The 17,973-nt window shown below is 48.9% G+C and overlaps 1 protein-coding gene across 2 annotated transcripts in view; it reads right to left on the bottom strand.

The window, feature by feature from the left end:
- Pnpla7 (patatin like domain 7, lysophospholipase) overlaps positions 1-17,973 on the bottom strand; it is a 79,321-nt gene that overhangs the window by 40,470 nt on the left and 20,878 nt on the right. For both annotated transcript variants that reach the window (XR_015681378.1, NM_144738.2), the window contains 7 exon segments: positions 16,146-16,277; positions 12,066-12,166; positions 11,743-11,883; positions 5,123-5,200; positions 4,089-4,294; positions 1,087-1,218; positions 118-241 (listed from right to left, as the gene is read on the bottom strand). Coding sequence is in view for 1 of the 2 variants with exons in the window: in NM_144738.2 (NP_653339.2) it covers positions 118-241; positions 1,087-1,218; positions 4,089-4,294; positions 5,123-5,200; positions 11,743-11,883; positions 12,066-12,166; positions 16,146-16,277 (914 nt within the window). In the remaining variant the exon portion in view is untranslated.

The following is a 17,973-nucleotide window of genomic DNA, read 5'->3' as shown; positions in this document are numbered from 1 at the left end:
AGGGAGGGGTGGGGGACAGTCACGCTCTGGCAGTCACGTGGGCTTCCTCCTCCTCAGGTAACTAGACAGGCAGGTCCTGGAGTGTCATGCAAGGCAGAGAGGGTAGCTGGCACCTACCACACCAACGAGGTCTCCTCGGCCATACTCCCCTGCCAGGCGTTTTTTCCCATCATCCTTTCGGATCACAGACCGCAGCCTGCCGCTGAGGACGATGTATGTGCAGTCAGACTTGTCCCCTTGCCTGCAGAGACACAAAGGAGCTCAGCTTAGCAGCCTATGCTGCTCACAGAACCAGCTCCATGACAGCCAGCCAACCACACCCCAGGATGCAACCAACAAAAAGCATGCAGACTTCTCAGGGTGCTTTGGTTTGTAAAGCAATTACTATGCTGGCTGCGGTGGCAAAACCCTCTAATTCCTGCGCTCAGTAGGCAGAGGTAGGTGAATCTCTCTGAGTCAGAGGCTAGCCTGGTCTACAGAGTGAATTCTCAACCAGCCAAGCCTACATAGTGAGACCCTGTCTCAAAAAAGTAAATAAATAATTACTTTTCACTTTAAAATATTTGTGCTAGCACATATGGGTTCACTGCTACTTCAAATATGTATTCTGACTTTTCCTTAGCTTGAATTCTAAGCACCATAAAAACTGACAGCTATAACCCAGGTCTCTCTGTGGTCTGAGCAGAGGTGAGGCCAGCAAAGGCAGCCCGGCTAGGGTCAGAGGAAAAGACACTTTAGACGGCTCTTGGGTCTTTCTATAGGATGGTGTTACGTGTGTGCACGTGGGTCTTTCAATAGGATAGTGTGGTTTATGTGGAGAGCTGTCTGCTAAAGTGTGTTTGTGCCTATGTGTATAAGCACAGAACCCAGGGTGGTGTCAAACAATGTTTCCACGGGTACCAGGAGTGAGGTGTGGATAAGGAAACTCACCCTCTTTGTTGTACAGCCTTCCAGGCATGGATGTGGTCTATTAGCAATACCACTATCCATCAGCAAGGACGTGCAGTGATGGAGACCCCCCAGGCCTCTGTATAGATACTGTGTACCTGTGGCTTTCCCTGTATGCTCTACATCTGTGAGTCTCACCTGTATATGGCACGCCCAGCCTCTACTTCCATCCAGTCCAGTGCAAAGTCAATCTGCCGCACAAAGGACGACATCCTCCTCACAACTGTGTGGGCCACGCCCAGGACGACATCCGGCCGCTTCCTCATGATCCTGCCATGTAATCTCCAGTCATTTCCATTCCCATGAGGCCTCCTCTCACCTTCATCTTACGTCCAGCCCTACTAGATCCACTCCTCACAAGAAGAGTCACAGCGTTCGAGAGCAGCAGAACTTTCAACCCCACCTACCACAGAAGGACTCTTGATTGTTTACTTTGAGGGAGACGCTGAGGGCTGAGACAGGAGGTGTCCAGGCAGCCATCTGCTGTCAGCTGCACAGGAACAATGGATTTGGGGCATAGGAGAGTGCCCATACGACCATCCACTTCATGAAGGCCCCTGGAGCACGGGCCACCCCTAAGCTCCAGGTTTTGGGAGCAGGGTTTCAACCTCCACATGTGCAGCTTTATGAGTGTAGACAGCCAGCACAGTGAGTTATGCAAGGTGGGGAGGGTCGTTTGTGTCTGTGTGTATGCACAGGGACTTTGAACCTAGAGGCATGGAGTCTACCTGGGGTGGGCATAGAATGCTGAAGCTTCTGACCCAAGAACATTGTCACCTCTCTGGTGACTGTGTGAACAGACTGTGGAAGACAGGGCAACGGCAGGGATGTCATGATAGCTCCAGGGCTGGGGGTCAGCACCCCATAGATACATATAGCTCATGGGCTATTTATATACACTGGGCAGGAGAGAACCGAGGCGGAAGGCCTCCAGACCTAGATGCAGTAACAGCATGGAACGCCAGTCTATAAGGAACAGGGAAGCAGCGTGCATTGATAACGCGCCCATTCTCTATTGTGCCTCTCCCATCCCGGGGCAGTGAGGCAAATGCAAGACCATGAGAGCTTCAGAGAGGCCAACGATATAATTTTATCCCCAAGATTGGGTGGGGTCCCCGTGACATTTGCTGGACCATGTCTGTAAAGTGAGAGATACCTGCACCAGGAGGGTTTATGCCCACACAACCACGTGCACGTAGACAAGGACACTCAAAGGCGTGTACACTCAGAGAATAAGATACACAGACACACACATGGGCAAGGACACATAATACATGCACGCACAGATGAAAACACACAAACAAGGTCACATAAATAAAAAACGTAACAGATATAGATATAGATATATATACACATACATATATATACAAGGACGTCCATACATGTGCACACATACAGATGTGGGCAAGGACAAGGATATACAGACAGACTAATACACAAAGGCTCACAGAGAAACATGGATAAGGGCATGGAGAGAAGCCCAAACATGCATACACAGACAGTAACATACAGGCACACGCAGACATAAGGACAGTATTGAGCTCACAGAGACGTCCTACATAGACTTGTAGGAGCACAGAGAAACGCACACGTGTGGGCAAGGGAGGACCAGGCTATGCCAAGGTCAGAGGAGTAACGAGAAAAAGAGCAAGGCCATGGGGCCCTGGCAGCCACACAGACAAGGTGATTCCTGTTCATCCTCCTGCCTATCCTAGAGCTGTGCCTTGGTTCAGATGGACAGGGGCAGGGGCTGGGGACAGCAGACTGAGAGCATGCTCTGTGTCTCTGAGAGGATCCATGCAGCTCAAGAGGATGGCGAACTCTAGTAGAGGGGCCGAGGTACAGTTCTACCTCCTTGATATGTCTGCCATCTGTGAAATGAGGTCCTTACCCTCAGCATGCTGAAAGTATCAGAGAGCACAGCATCAGGGAAGCAGGCCAGAGGCATTCCAGCAAATCCTAGGAGAGGGAGGATACATCTGGAGGAGGCCTTCCCTTCCCTGGCCTCTACTACTGTTTTGAAAGCACCTTAGTTGAAACATGATTTTTAAGCTGCTATGCTTCCTTGACCTTCTGGCCCCTGACCTCCTCTATCTGAGCATCTATTCAACTTGCAGACAGGAGAGCTACAAGATCAGAGCAGACATCAGGCATGGATGAAAAAGAGGCCTTCTAGCAATGAGGATACAAAGATGGATGCTGGCTAGGACAGACAAATGTGAGGGGAGGTTGCTCAACTAGACTCAGAAAAACTGTGGACCCTGATGGGCAGCCCCTCTCTGCCCTCACCCTGCAAAGCAAGCTACAAACTAAGACAATTTTTAATCTTATGCCTGGGACTCACAGGAGAAGTAGGTCAGCAGAGGGGTTGGGGATTTAGCTCAGTGGTAGAGCACTTGCCTAGGAAGCACAAGGCCCTGGGTTCGGTCCCCAGCTCCAAAAAAAAGAACCAAAAAAAAAAAAAAAAAAAGAAAGAAAGAAAGAAAGGTCAGCAGAAGACGCAGCCTATGGTCTCTCAGACAGGCTGAGGAGGACATCACTGGAGGTAAAGGACATATTTGGTAGATGGGTAGATCCAAGTTCTATGTAACAACCTATACTGAACGGTGGTGGCACATGACTTTAATCTCAGCACTCAGGAGGCAGAGGCAGGGGGATCTCTGTGAGTTTGAGGCCAGCCTGCTCTACAGAATGAGTTCCAGGACAATTAAGGCTACAAAGAGAAAGCCCATCCCAAAACAACCACAACAACAAAACCCACCTCTTCTGACTTAAGGAAGGAGAGTGAACAAGCCACTCCACTCCATGACCATCTTTCCATCCAGACCTACTCCACTGTGAACAGGCTTCTAAGTAATGAGCCAGACACTAATTCCAGCTCTATCCCCTGATATGTGTGGCCACAGAATGTACAGACAACGAGATATGACTGGGTGAGAGCCATACAGCAACAGAGAAAGTAGCAAATGTCAGATATCATAAGCCACACGGAGGCTCTCTGAATGAATGACTGAACCTGTGTATGGGTAGCAGTGTATGCAGCTACTGAGCTAAAGAGCCAGGGCAGCCAGCGGCAGGCCTATCCCTGAGAGCCCTCAGAGACGGAGGACCCAGGACAGAAAGGGAATGAGAAGACTCACTCATAGAAGTGGGCCTTCGAGATGGACAGAAAGCTGCAGTCCCGGTTGGCTCTGATGGTGAACATTAGGGGCTCTCCAGTGAGCACCGCCAGTTGCCCCACCATCTCCCCAGGATGGGTGAGAAACAGGCAAGTGTCCTCCAGGCTGTCAATCTTTTGCTGGTACACATGCAGCATCCCCGAGACCACAAACAAAATGTTGACATCCTAGAAAAGCAGAGAAGGTTACCTTCAGCACGATGTATGTGAGAGTGGCCCGGAATGCCCCACTGACCCAGAACCCAGGGAAGTTTCCTGAACCCCACAGGGTCACAGTGGTACAGCAGCTGCTGCTCTGTCTATTCTAGGTGGTGGGAAGCCAGCCTTTGACGCGTCTGCACTAAGAACACTGCTAACTGTCCCAGAGCATTGCTCTTCAGTGCCTCTGTGTTCTGTTTATTTGTTTGTTTGGGTTTTTTTTTAAATCAATTACAAGAAATTTCCTTTCTCGGTCTCAGACACACGTCCCTTCCCTCCTCACGTGGCCCTCCACTGCTCTACATAAATGTCAGCCCATTTCCCCACAGAAATGGAAGAGCCCGTCACTCGGAAGCTCTACAGAGCTACCCATCAAAGTCACATAATTTGATCCAACATCCATAAAACCACGAAGGGCCAAATCCCAACTTCTTTTTTTTTTCTTTTCTTTTTTTCAGAGCTGGGGACCAAACCCAGGGCCTTGAGCTTGCTAGGCAAGCACTCTACCACTGAGCTAAATCCCCAACCCCAAATCCCAACTTCTTTGTATCTATTATAGAACTCATTGCAAATGTTCTCCAATCCCTCAGATTCCAGAAAAGGTGCCAGGGTAGCAGGCACAACCATGGAGAAGCCTAGCCCCTAAACCCTGAGCTGCTCAGAGACTAAGACAGTGAGTGCCCAGAGGTCTAGTGGTGTGGCACTGGGCCAACTTCCAACCATTGTGCCCTTACCCGCACTCTACCCAGCACTGAGCTGCAGGGATAGGCAGTTCCTAGACTGAGGTTCTTAACTTACCTGGTCTCCCTGTTTTGACACTATGGTGCCTGCAGGAACATGAAGAAATGCCACCCGGCCATCCAATAGGGATGGGTCCTAAAACGCAGAACAGATTTCAAGAAGGAATATGACGAGATACTTAAGTGAAGACACAAAAGATGGGGCCTGAGAGGCAAGGACAGAGGCAACATGGGTATGGCTGTGTCGCGTGCTTCTCTGGGGCCTGTGCACTAACGGACAAGATCATATTCTGTGCAAAAGATGAGTGGAACACAGCAGAAAATGCAGAGATGCAGACCAATATGTTTACAAATTTACACAGGACAGGGCAGAATTATTTCATTAAGAAAAGGCAGTTCATTTCATAAAGGTCACTGGCATAAAGAGAAGCCACCAAAGTGGGACCCTTTCCATACCCATTACAAAGACTAATCAACTAGTATAACCCAAAACTCAGGAGACTGAGACACAAGAAACTCTCCAACAAATTCAAGTCCAGCCCGAGAGTTCTGTCTGTCTGTCTGTCTCCCTCTACTTCTCCTTCTTCCCTCCCTCTCCTTCTTCCTCCCTCCCTCTCTCTCCTTCCTTCTCCTCCTCCCTTTTCTTCTTGAGACATGGGCTGCTCTTTTAAAAAGCCAACTCAGGTAAATCTACCTAGGGTGCCATCTCCCATCCATGCCACCTGCAAACCCTGGCCTTTCTACACGCCTCATGAGGTCAGGAATAACCTGCCATCTAGCACAACTGGGGCTTGTCAAAGCACACGGGAGCTGGCACGGATCGAGTGTCTGTATGTATATGAGCATGGCACCTGTAAAGGCCTGGGGGAAAATAAATTTGAATTCACAGCTCTCAGTGATGGTAAAACAAAACTAGTAACAAAGGTAAGAAAGGTCACTAGCCACTATGACAAAATGACAGTGAGGAGCTGGAGAGATGGCTCAGTGGTTAAGAGCATTTGTTGCTCTTTCAGAGGACCCAGGTTTGGATCTAAGTACCTACACGGTAGCTCAATCAACAGAGGCCACCTCTGAACCTTTACAAACTCAAGGGAAGAAAGCTGGCTCAATAAAAGAGGCCATGAAAAGTCAGCCAGAGAGGGAAGGTGTCTTAGTCAGGGCTTCTATTCCTGCACAAACATCATGACCAGGAAGCAAGCTGGGGAGGAAAGGGTTTATTCAGCTTACACTTCCACATTTCTGTTCATCACCAAAGGAAGTCAGGACTGAAACTCACACAGGGCAGGAAGCAGGAGCTGATGCAGAGGCCATGGAGGGATGTTACTTACTGGCTTGCTTCCCCTGCCTTGCTTAGCTTGCTCTCTGATAGAGCCCAGGACCACCAGCCCAGGGACAGCACCACCCACAATGGGCTGGGCCCTCCCTGCTTGATCACTAATTAGAAAATGCCTTACAGCAGGATCTCCTGGAGGCATTTCCTCAAGGGAGGCTCCTTTCCTGTGGTAACTCCAGCTTGTGTTAAGATGACACAAAACCAGCCAGGACAGAAGGGGACCAAGGGGGAAAGCTGTGGAGACATATGAGCTAGCTCAGCCTGGGCGTTTCTGCCATTTACAGAGTTACTGAGATAACCAGAAAGTTGGGCACTAGCTGAACAGTCCTGTCTGCTGCAGAAAGAAGAGTGTCATCTTAGGGCTCTCACGATGCCAACAGTGAATATTCCAATGTCAGCACAGAAGGAGGGATGAGCAAGACCCAGAAGGGATTAAACACACATGGCTCCGAGAGACAGACCTCTTACAGAGGACACTGCTGAGGAAACTCTAAAGCATTTAGCAATACCAAGAACCGCCTCTCCCTCACCGCCACCCATGTGTGCGAGTGTGCGTGTGTGTGTGTGTGCGTGTGTGTGTGCGTGCGTGTGTGCGTGTCACAGGGGCCTGTCTCTGTGTATGGGAAGGCCAGAGGCTGGGTTGGCAGTAGGTGTCCGTGTCTATAAATCTGCTCCTCTGAGAACCTGTTCACTGCATTTGTGTGTGTTTGCAGGGAGGCAGCAGCAGGCGTCTAACAGTGCACATGTGAAGGCAGAGGACAACCTGCAGAAGTTGGGTCCCAGGGATCGAACATCAGGCTTGGTGGCAGGTGCCTTTATCCACGCACCACCTTCACATCCCACCTTTTGCTTGCTTGTCTGAATTTGTTTGGGGCCAGACAGATGGCTCAGTGGTTAAAAGCCCTGGTTGCTCTCCCACAGGACCTGGTTCAGTTCCCAGTACCCAGTGCCTGTAACTCCAGTTCCAGGGGACCTGACACCCTCACACAGACACACGTGCAAGCGATACACCAATGCACATAAATTAAATTTTTTAATTATTTATTTTTATTTTATGTTTATGAGTGTTATGTCTACATGCATGTAAGTTTACCATGTATATGCAGTACCAACAGAGGTCAGAAGAGGGTGTCAGATATCCTGGAACCAGAATAACGGAGTTGTAAATTAGTGTGTGAGTGCTGAGACCTGAACCCCAGGCTTCTGTAAGAGAAGTAAATGCTCTTCCTTGCCAAGCATTCTCTAGTCCTCCACTTTATTTTTTGAAACTGGATCTCTCAGTAAATAGGCAGCTCCCTGTTTCCACAGGGCGCGCTATTCAGAAAGCCCCAGAATTTGCCTGTCTCTGTCCCTGCCCCCACACTGCCCTAGGGTTAGGGCACAGACACACATGGCTACCTATGCTATGGTAGCCACTCCCACTCTGAGTGCTGGGGATCCAAACCTAGGTCCTCATGCTTGACCCATCCAGCTTCCCACCCCAAACTAGAAACATTTAATGGTGATAGCAGATTTCTATAAGAAGTAGAAATTATAGAGCCATAAAAAATAACCAAACTTGGGCCCCTAACTCAGGTGGACATCCCCTGTTCAAGTGTAGGCCAAGCCAGCCAGAAGAACAGGTGGTTGCCTCCCCTCAGAACTCTCCCACTCCCACAGTTTGGCTCCTGAAGACCCAATCCTTAGTATGTTTCTGAATCTCTTTTTTTTTTTTTTACTTTTTTCCAGAGCTGGGGACTGAACCCAGGGCCTTGCGCTTGCTAAGCAAGTGCTCTACCACTGAGCTAAATCCCCAACCCCTCTGAATCTCTTTAAAAGCTCTCAGTGCCCTGGAGTGCCACTCAGAGGTAGTGCTCCCTGGTATGTGTGGTCATTATTGCCCCTGCCCCAAACTAAGAGTGACAAAGAAAAAGGAAAGGGAAAAGGCAACACAAACACACACACACACACACACACACACACACACACACACACACACACACACAGAGAGAGAGAGAGAGAGAGAGAGAGAGAGAGAGAGCCAGCCAAAGAGCCATAAAAGGCTGACACTCTTAAGAGCTGTATTGACCAAATCTTGAGTGTGCCCCAGTTTCTGAGAGTAAACTAGAGACATTCCATGGCCCAGCATCCATGCCCAGGCCCTCATCAAGGGTGAACAAGTTACACACAGTGACTGGAAACAACTGGGTCACTATGACTGCTGGCAGTGTGTGTGCCCACCAGCAATGCGGGTGACTGAAGGACTAAGGCCAATGTACTCACAGAATGGACAATGGGCAGTGATGATGGAGATCAAATTCCAACCTCAGACCACCATGTGAGTCAATCATCATGCTGAACATATGGAAATCACTCTAAAGAACATACGTGGCATGAATTACTTAGCCTAGGGTCAGGTGAAATCAACCAGGGCACCTAGAGGTACAGCCTGGTACAAATGGACCTATCTGGGGAGCAGGCTAACCTGGAACATACACAGTGGGCTTGAGGGCTGCTTACAGTCTGCATCCCGCCCATGTGCTGGTATGGTGGTCTGAATGAGAATGACTCCAGCAGTAGTACCCACACCAGCACTCCGGAGGCGGGGCTAGGGGAATCTCTGAGTTTGAGACCGGCCTGGTCTACAGAGTTCCAAGACAGCCAGGGTTACACAGAGAAATTTTGTCTCAAAGAAACCAAACACACACACACACACACACACACACACACACACACACACACACACACACACGAGATAATGACTCTCATATGTAGCAATAAGTTTGTAAACCTCTCTGGGACTTCACGCCACCCACCCCAGATGCCTGTATCTCAGAGGGAAACACACACACACACACACACACACACACACACACACACACACACACACACACACTACCTTTATACTTGAATAAGCCTTAACTAGCTCGGTGGGTGGGCCACTCCTCACCTCCACATGGCTAACATACTCCCCTCCAATATTCTTGAGTTATTTCCTTCTAAAATCTATACTTTATCTCTGATACCCCAGACCCAAATGGAGGGAGGGGGTGGCGCCTGGGGCCTTTTTTCCAGATTCTTACATGGTTGGGTTTCTGTGTTCCATAGTTGTCATGTTAATATCTGCTTCCTTCCTTCTGCCTTGGCTATTCTCCTTCTCCCTGTCCTGCGTTTCCTCTCTGGGAATCCTCAAAGTCCCGCCTCTGTACCCCGTGCCCAGCCATTGGCCGCTGGCTCTTTACTGACCAGTCAAACCAACTGTTGCCAGGGATCCCATAGCAGATGTGTGAATTCTCATGTAAACATAAATTCAATCTCCAACATCTCACCCTTTTCATCCAACAAAAAAGGCTCTTTTCTCTCAGACATAAATTGAGCACAATCATAACAATTATATAAATTATAAAGTATGATATACAACTAATATGTATATTACTCTAACATTTATCTTTAAAGAGTTTACAGTTCTATACCTGAATTATATTATCATCTGAAAACCATTCTTTTAAATCAGTATCATCTTCCTCAATATTAAACAACCTAAGTTTGATTATAAGACTATAATTAGTCTTCGATCCTGTCAGAAATCCAAGAACAAATTAAATATTACCTGAACATATAGAAAGCATAAAACATAGCTTCTGACACTTAACCAAGCTGTAGAGAAGCTGGCTGCCTGGACAAGCTCCCGTTCCTCAGAAAGCCGGAGCACCTGTCTTAGGCTCACATTTGAGTACTTGGACCCACTGAGGAGCTGTCTGGGAAGGGGGAAGGATAGAGCCTTGTTGGACTGGTTGTCGCCAGGGGCAGGCTTTGAGGTTTCAAAGACTCAGACCCTCGTGCCTATTTGCTTCCTGTTTGAGGGTCAGGATGTGGGTCTCAGAGGCTCCAGCACTGTGCCTGCCTGGCAGCTGCTTTCCTTCCCACCATAATGGTGATGGGCTTCCAGCCCTCTGGAATTATAAGCCTCAAATAAACTCTTCCTTCTATAACTTGCCTTGGTCATGGTGTTTTATCTTTATGAAAGAAACTAAAACAGCTGGCTTTGTGGATCCTCAGAAAGGTGAATGCAGGCGCTTTCCTAGCCTGTGCACAAGGTCTTCATATTGTTTAAAAGCATGAGATGGGCTAGGAATATGGCTATGTCAATAAAGCACTTGCCTTAGAAGCACAAGAACCTGACTTTGCTCCTTAAACGGCTGACGCGCGGCGGTGTAGACTTAGCATCCCAGTGCCAGTGAGACAGCGACAAGGGAGTCTTGCAGGTCAGCGTAACCAGCAGGCTTCAGGTCAATGAGAGATCCTGCCTCAAAGGAGGTGGGCGTGTTCCTGAGGACCGCACCCAAAGCTGTTCTCCTAGACTCCACACACTGCAGTAATCTGAATAAGAATGGCCCCCATTGGCTCACAGATTTGAAAGCGTGGTCATCTGGGAGTGGTGCTACTTGAGAGGGATTAGGAGGTGTATCTTTGTTGCAGAAGTGTGTCACAGGGGATGGGGAAGGCAGGTAGGCTTTGGGGTTTAAATGTTCAAGCCAGGCCCACCCTGTGTCTCTGTCTTCCTACTGCCTGCCCATCCAGATGGAGCACTCTTAGCTCCTTCTCCAGCACCATGTCTGCCTGTACACTGCCAGGCTTCCCACCATGATGATAATGGACTGAACCTCTGAATGTAAGCCAGCCCCGACTAAGTGTTTTTATAAGTATTTCCATAGTCATGGCATATCTTAATAATAATAGAACACTGACTAAGACACATGTATTATTTTCATGCATTAAAAAATACAAGGGCCGGTTTGGGGATTTAGCTCAGTGGTAGAGCACTTGCCTAGCAAGTGCAAGGCCCTGGGTTCGGACCTCAGCTCCGGAAAAAAAATAAATAAGTAAATAAATAAATACAAGGGCCAGGCATGGTGGCACATGTATTTTATACAGCCTATTCACTATAGCACTCAGGAAGATGAGACAGGACCCAGCCTGACTACACACACACACACACACACACACACACACACACACACACACACAGAGGGAGAGGGAGAGAGAGACAGAGACAAAGACAGAGACAGACAGACAGACAAGGGAAAAATAACATGTTATGAGGATATAGTTGCATGTGCCTAGGTGATTGTAAAAGCCCACAGATGCGCTGATTTGGGCCAAGGCTACACCTATAGATGTGGACCCCCACTCCTGGCAGGCCTGGAGAAAGAAGAGGGCCACTGTGCAGGTCACAGATACCCCAGGAAGCATTAGAGGGATGTGCTACCCAAAACGGGGGGGGGGGGGGGGGGAGAGGACAGAAAGAAGCAGGTTCCTCGAGGATCAGGAGTCGCCGCCACCCCATTTCTGAGCCCCACACTCACATCCAGCTTCATCAGGGTTAGGAGGTCCTTTGTGGCAGCCCTGAAGATAGCATCTGTCCTCCCGCTAGGCCCAGGCTCATCCCTGGGCTTCTCCGAGTAGTGGAAGACGGCAGAGGTCTCTGCAACAACGCTTTTCTTGGACTTGAAAAGAACACAGATACAAGTCATCAAAAGAGGGAAGAGGAAAGAAGGCGCCGAGGAAAGAATGCGAGCATCTCCATCACAGCTGACGCTCGGTGTGGGTGTGGCCACACCCACAGCACTAGTAAATAGGGGAGGAGGCAGGGCCCCAGGGACAATGAGGAGGGCATGGATGGATATACCTTGCTGGCCAAAGAGCTCCCAAGTTGCTCCTCTGAGTGTGGCAAAATCCTGGCACGGTTGTATGCCATCCCCAGGTCTGAGGTGGCCCCTTCCTGGCTTTCTACAAACAAAAGAAGACTCGGTTCACTGCTCAGCTGCTGGCCCATAAGCACAGGCACAGAAAGGGCAGGCGGGCGAGCATCTAACAGTACAGATGAGTAGACAAGACTCAGATCTCTAGACATCAAGGCTGCACTGCTCGAGTCTTTGTTACAACACCATCAGACCATTTGATTTGAACATCTGAAAGTGCTAGTGGCACCTTCACTATAAAAAGCAAAGACGCAGCTACATGTGGGGGTGCAAACCTTCAATCCCAGCACTCAGGAGGCAGAGGCAGGCGGATCTCTTGAGTTCATGGCTACCCTGGTCTACAAATCTAGTTCCAGGACAGCTAGGCTATACAGAGAAACCCTTTCTCAAAACAAAACAAAACAGGACAGGACAGGACAAGACAAGACAAGACAAGACAAGGCAAGGCAAGGCAAGGCAAGGCAAAAACTAAGAAAACCAAAAAAAACCAAAAAGCAAAGATGTCTGTTTAGCTCATGGTTTCCAGGCTGGGAGTCCAGGCCTGTCTGGCCCGAGGTGGTAAAACTCTAGTGAAGGAGCTCTTATTTCATCAGAGGAAGTCCAAACAGCAGAGAGAAAAAGCAGTTACACGCAAAGAACCAAACAAATGGAGTAGCATTGCCTTTTAAAAATGTTTTACTTTATTTGTTTGTTTGTTTGTTTATTTTAGTGTGTATGTTATTTGCGTGTATAATTTTTTAAAAATTGTTTTAATTTAAAAAGAAACATGGGCTGGAGAGATGGCTCAGTGGTTAAAAGCACTCCCTGACTGCTCTTCCAGAGGTCCTGAGTTCAGTTCCCAGCAACCACATGGTGGCTCACAACCATCTGGAATGGGATCTGATGCCCTCTTCTGGTGTGTCTGCAGACAGCACAGCAACAGTGTACTCATATATAATAAGTAAACAAATCTTTAAAAAAAGAAAAAAGAGGGGTTGGGGATTTAGCTCAGTGGTAGAGTGGTTCGGTCCCCAGCTCCGAAAAAAAAAGAAAAAAGAAAAAAAAAAGAAAGAAAGAAACACCTTGGCACTAGGGAGATCACTTGGTCAACAGAGTACTTGCTGTACAAACATGAGCCGCTGAGTTATACCACAGCGTACATTAAAATTCAGGCATCAGGCGGGAGAGGCTTATAACCATGGGTAGCTGGGTTTCTGGGGAAGAGCACCCCCTACTGGCCTCTGTGAGCGCTAGACACACATGCAACTCACATACATGGAGTCAAAACAATCACACACATAGAATTAACATAAGAGGGGCTGGAGAGATGCTCAGAGGTCAAAGAGCACCTGCAGCCTTTGAGGGGTTCAATTCCCAGCACTCTTATGGAGTCTCACAAGCATTTGAAATCCCAGTTCCAGGCGACCCAACACCCTCTTCTGACCTTTGCAGGTACCAGGCACACTTGCATTACATTTAAACATGCAGGCAAAACACTCATACAGATAAAATAAATAAACATGAAAATCTTAGAACAAATAAACAAATCCTTTTAGTTGAGAGGTGGAAACAGGAAGCTCCTTGGGGCTTGCTCATTAGACTCTAGTCTGCCTCACAGATCCTGAGGACCGAGACCATGGAGTGTCCAGATGGTCTTCCAATCAGAAAGGACAATTTAAGGACTATAATCACTGAAAGCAGTTCTGGGTGCTGGGAAAACGATTCAGTATTACAAGCAAGTAGTGTTCCGTTCAAGCATCCACACTGGTTGGCTCACAGGCTCCTGTAGCCCAAGGTCCAGGCAGACCTTACGTCTCTGACCTCCACAAACACCAACACAAACATTGCACATAGACGTACAAATAACTTTGAAAAGTAAAATAAAAATTAATCTTGAAAGCAGCTCTGAGAAATCACTGAGGTTGGCATTAATCTATGAGGAAGCTGTCAGCAAAGGCAACGCTGAGTCTTAGAAAGAAAGCCATTGCAAAGTGTCCAGGTTCGGGAGCCCAAAGCCAGATGTTTCACACCTGCACCAGAAGGCACATGCTGTCCAGAGCAGTCAGCCACAGGGTGCTGACAGAAGCAGAGAAAAGGGCGAAGAGTGAAGAGAGAAGCCCTTGAGATATGACAGCATATGCCCAGGTGGCAGGGCTGAGGTTTGATGAAATGACCTAAGCCAGGCAAGCAGGCCACCCACGCCATTAACCTGAGCAGTTAGGAGGTTATAGTCAGGAGTTCAAGTCTCAGCTACACAACAAGAACCTCCTGAGAGAGGGGGAGGGGTGGTGAAAGGGAGGAGGAAGAGGAAGAGGAGAGACAGAGGCAGACAGAGACAGACACAGACAATGTGTGGTGACCTTTCCTATACCCAAGGGACACAGCTGTAATAAGCAGCCTAGGAAGTGCGTAAGTGGATAAAGTACTTGCTATGCAAATATTAGGACCTGAGTTCAGGGCTATGGCAGCCATCTTAAAGCCCACAGCTCTGACAGCACATGTGTGTAATCCCAGGGCTGGGAGACAGAAACAGGCAGATTCCTGGCACCCGCTAGCCAGCACCACCTCCATCTCAAAAACAAACAAAATGAAAAATCCAAAAGCTAATACTTTAGGGGTGAAAACCACGGACTCAGAACGTAATACCTAATGCAGATGGCCCTTTCTTTAAAGAGACAGATCATTCCGCTATTAATGTTGGGTGGACTATCATATAGAGTCATGCCTGGTAAATTTCACTTCTTTACATTGTAAAACTGAGTAACAGAGGAATAAAGACCTCAGTATAGAAACTAACAAAAGTCATCTGGGATACATGTATGAGCCAAGACTGAGTCAAGAATAAAACATAAGGGGGTTGGGGATTTGGCTCAGTGGTAGAGCGCTTGCCTAGCAACCGCAAGGCCCTGGGTTCGGTCCCCAGCTCCAAAAAAAAAAAAAAAAAAAAAAAAAAGAATAAAACATAAAAAGCTGACTGCACAGTGCCAAGTGTTTGCCCGCCTGCCTGCCTCCTTTTCGTGCTTTACTCCCTCCCTCCCTCCTTCTTTCCTTCTCTCCCTCCTGCCTTCCTACCTTCCGTCCTTCTTTTCTGCCTGCCTTCCTTCCTGTCAAGGCAGAGTCTCACTACGTAGTCCTGGCTCTGAACTCATTACGTAGACCTTGAATTCACAGAGATCCCAGGCTCGGTCTCCTGAGTCTTGGGACCAAAGACGAATGCCACCATATCCAGGTGGTTTTGAGACAGATTCTTATTCTGTGGTCCAGGCTGGTCTCAAATCATGGCAATTCTCCTGCCTCAGCTTCCCAAGTGCTGGGATTAGAAGCCTGAGTCACTGAGCACAGCAAATGACTTGTTTTTAGTAGAGAAACATTGTTCTGATCATGAAAGGGCCCCTGGCTGAGTTTCTGATAGATGGAGACAGGAGAAAATATTTGCAACAGTTAAGGTTAAGGAGACTGGGGCAAGAAGATTGTGAATTTCAGGCCAGCATGTAAGTATGTAGTAAGACCTCAAAAATTAAAAAACAGGGCTGGGGATTTAGCTCAGTGGTAGAGCGCTTACCTAGGAAGCGCAAGGCCCTGGGTTCGGTCCCCAGCTCCGAAAAAAAGAACAAAAAAAAAAAAAATTAAAAAACAAAACAAAACAAAAAAGGCACCAGAAACCAGGCAGAACACAAGTGGCCATCAAGCAGGTTGGAAAAGGGAAAATCTGATACCCTTTACAGGAAGCAGGCTGCCAGTTACCCACTAATCGATGTGGGCAGGCCCAGGGCTCAGCAGAGGAGGGGTCATGGACAGGGCTGGTAGACAGGGTGCAGAGCTCACCAGGATGTACAAAGCAGCAAGACTTCCACCAATGACTCACTCCCAGGCAGAGGGGTGCCTCGGCCACAGGCTCTTATCCAATCATAAATGGTACCGAGCTCAAGATGTCCGCCTTTGTGGTCAGGACAAGACCCTGGGGGATGGAACAGCTTAACTCATCTAACGACATATTAGAGCCGGCTACAGCAATAGGGGACCTTTACCTTGGAAGGCTGAAGTGTTAGAGCCACTTCCTTGGGCCTGCCTGAGCTCATCTATCTCGCCATGGATGGGAGGCAGAGGCACAGAGCAGCTCCTCTTCAGCAGAGGTCCAGAGACTGCCACGCTCCTCTGATCTGGGGGAGACAGGAAGCAGTTACTCCAGCTCTGTCAGGTTCCAGTTACTACCAACGGCTCAGAGAAGGGTCCACGCAAACAGCACATGACCCAGGCCCTCCCAAGTATGCTGTGAGCCTGCAGATACCTTCCCACAAACAGAGCCTTCAGGCAGTCTCACCGTTAGCGCCTGCCAGGGGAGTAACAGGAGAATGGTGGCCTCAGGCTGATCCTCCAGCCCTGCCTCCCTCTGGACCATCTTTCTCTATGGGCCAACTACCCACGTGCTCTGAAGGTAAGCCCAGAAGCAGAGGACCTGCCAGCTGCCCCCTTTTCCATGGGCTCCTGTAGCGATGACCATTAGCACACCTGTGGCCAAACAGGGCTTGAAGGCTCCACCTGAGCCTCAAAGAACCCTGGCCTAGCCCACCACACTGGACACCGTGTGGTCCTGTCTGCTTCCAAAGAGGCCTTTGGACCGCCTCACCCCAGTCTCTGTGAAGAGAACACTGGAGAGCTGCCCTCAACCAACTGTTTTCAAGAGGACAAGACTCGAAGTTCCATCACTTAAGGTGACTGAAATTTCAGAGAGAGAAGCTACTCAGGAAATAGATTTAAATGGCACCTATTTTAAAGTACACTTCTTTGGAAAACCAGATCAACCAGGGATGTGTCTCAAGGTCACTAAGGCCCAAAATCTTGTCTTAGACAAGACCCAAGGGACAGTTCCAGTCTACCTCAGACCATAGGCTGCTTCCCTTCACTTCATACACCGTTTTTAGTCACCTGGAATCCTTCACAGAGTATTATGGGCTATTAAGACACTGAAGGTATATCTACTTTCAAAGAAATCTAGCAATATATGTTGCTCAAGTAGGCCTGGGCAATTTATCCCCAATCCCTCTTACTCTTGAGAACCAGGAGCAATGTGGATCAGAGGACAACGCTGAGAGCTCGTCCTGTCGAGTAAGCCCCTCACTGGGAAGTACCAAAAGACAGAGGCGAGATTTGTGGCCACGGGTAACATGGCCCAGGGCATGGGAGACTAACTGAGGGAGCTTCAGAGAACTGAGGACAGAGAAGGAAATCCTAGACCAAGAAATCTGAGCATATGTGAAGGGAACTGAAGGTAGAGATAAGAATTGTAACCATGTGAGGAGCTCTGGGATTATTGGGTACCTGTGAGGAAACCTCAGGTCAGAAAGACTTGGGCCATGTAATAAGACCTAGGGACAGGTGAAGAGACATGGGGCATGTGAGGAGACCGGGAGACAGTGGGTAGACCTGGAGACAGGGGGGAGACCTGGAGACAGGGGGGAGACCTGGAGACAGGGGGGAGACCTGGAGACAGTGGGGAGACCTGGAGACAGTGAGGAGACCTGGAGACAGTGGGGAGACCTGGAGACAGAGGGGAGACCTGGAGACAGGGGGGAGACCTGGAGACAGAGGGGAGACCTGGAGACAGAGGGGAGACCTGGAGACAGAGGGGAGACCTGGAGACAGAGGGGAGACCTGGAGACAGTGAGGAGACCTGGAGACAGTGAGGAGACCTGTAGACAGGGGGGAGACCTGGAGACAGTGAGGAGACCTGGAGACAGTGGGGAGACCTGGAGACAGTGAGGAGACCTGGAGACAGGGGGGAGATCTGGAGACAGTGGGGAGACCTGGAGACAGGGGGAGACCTGGAGACAGGGGGGAGACCTGGAGACAGGGGGG

The sequence above is a fragment of the Rattus norvegicus genome, chromosome 3 (genome assembly GCF_021556685.1).
Source record: "Rattus norvegicus strain SHRSP/BbbUtx chromosome 3, alternate assembly SHRSP_T2T, whole genome shotgun sequence".
Taxonomy (NCBI): domain Eukaryota; kingdom Metazoa; phylum Chordata; class Mammalia; order Rodentia; family Muridae; genus Rattus; species Rattus norvegicus.
Note: the sequence above shows the minus strand (reverse complement) of the source record. Positions and strands in the feature narration are given on the sequence as shown.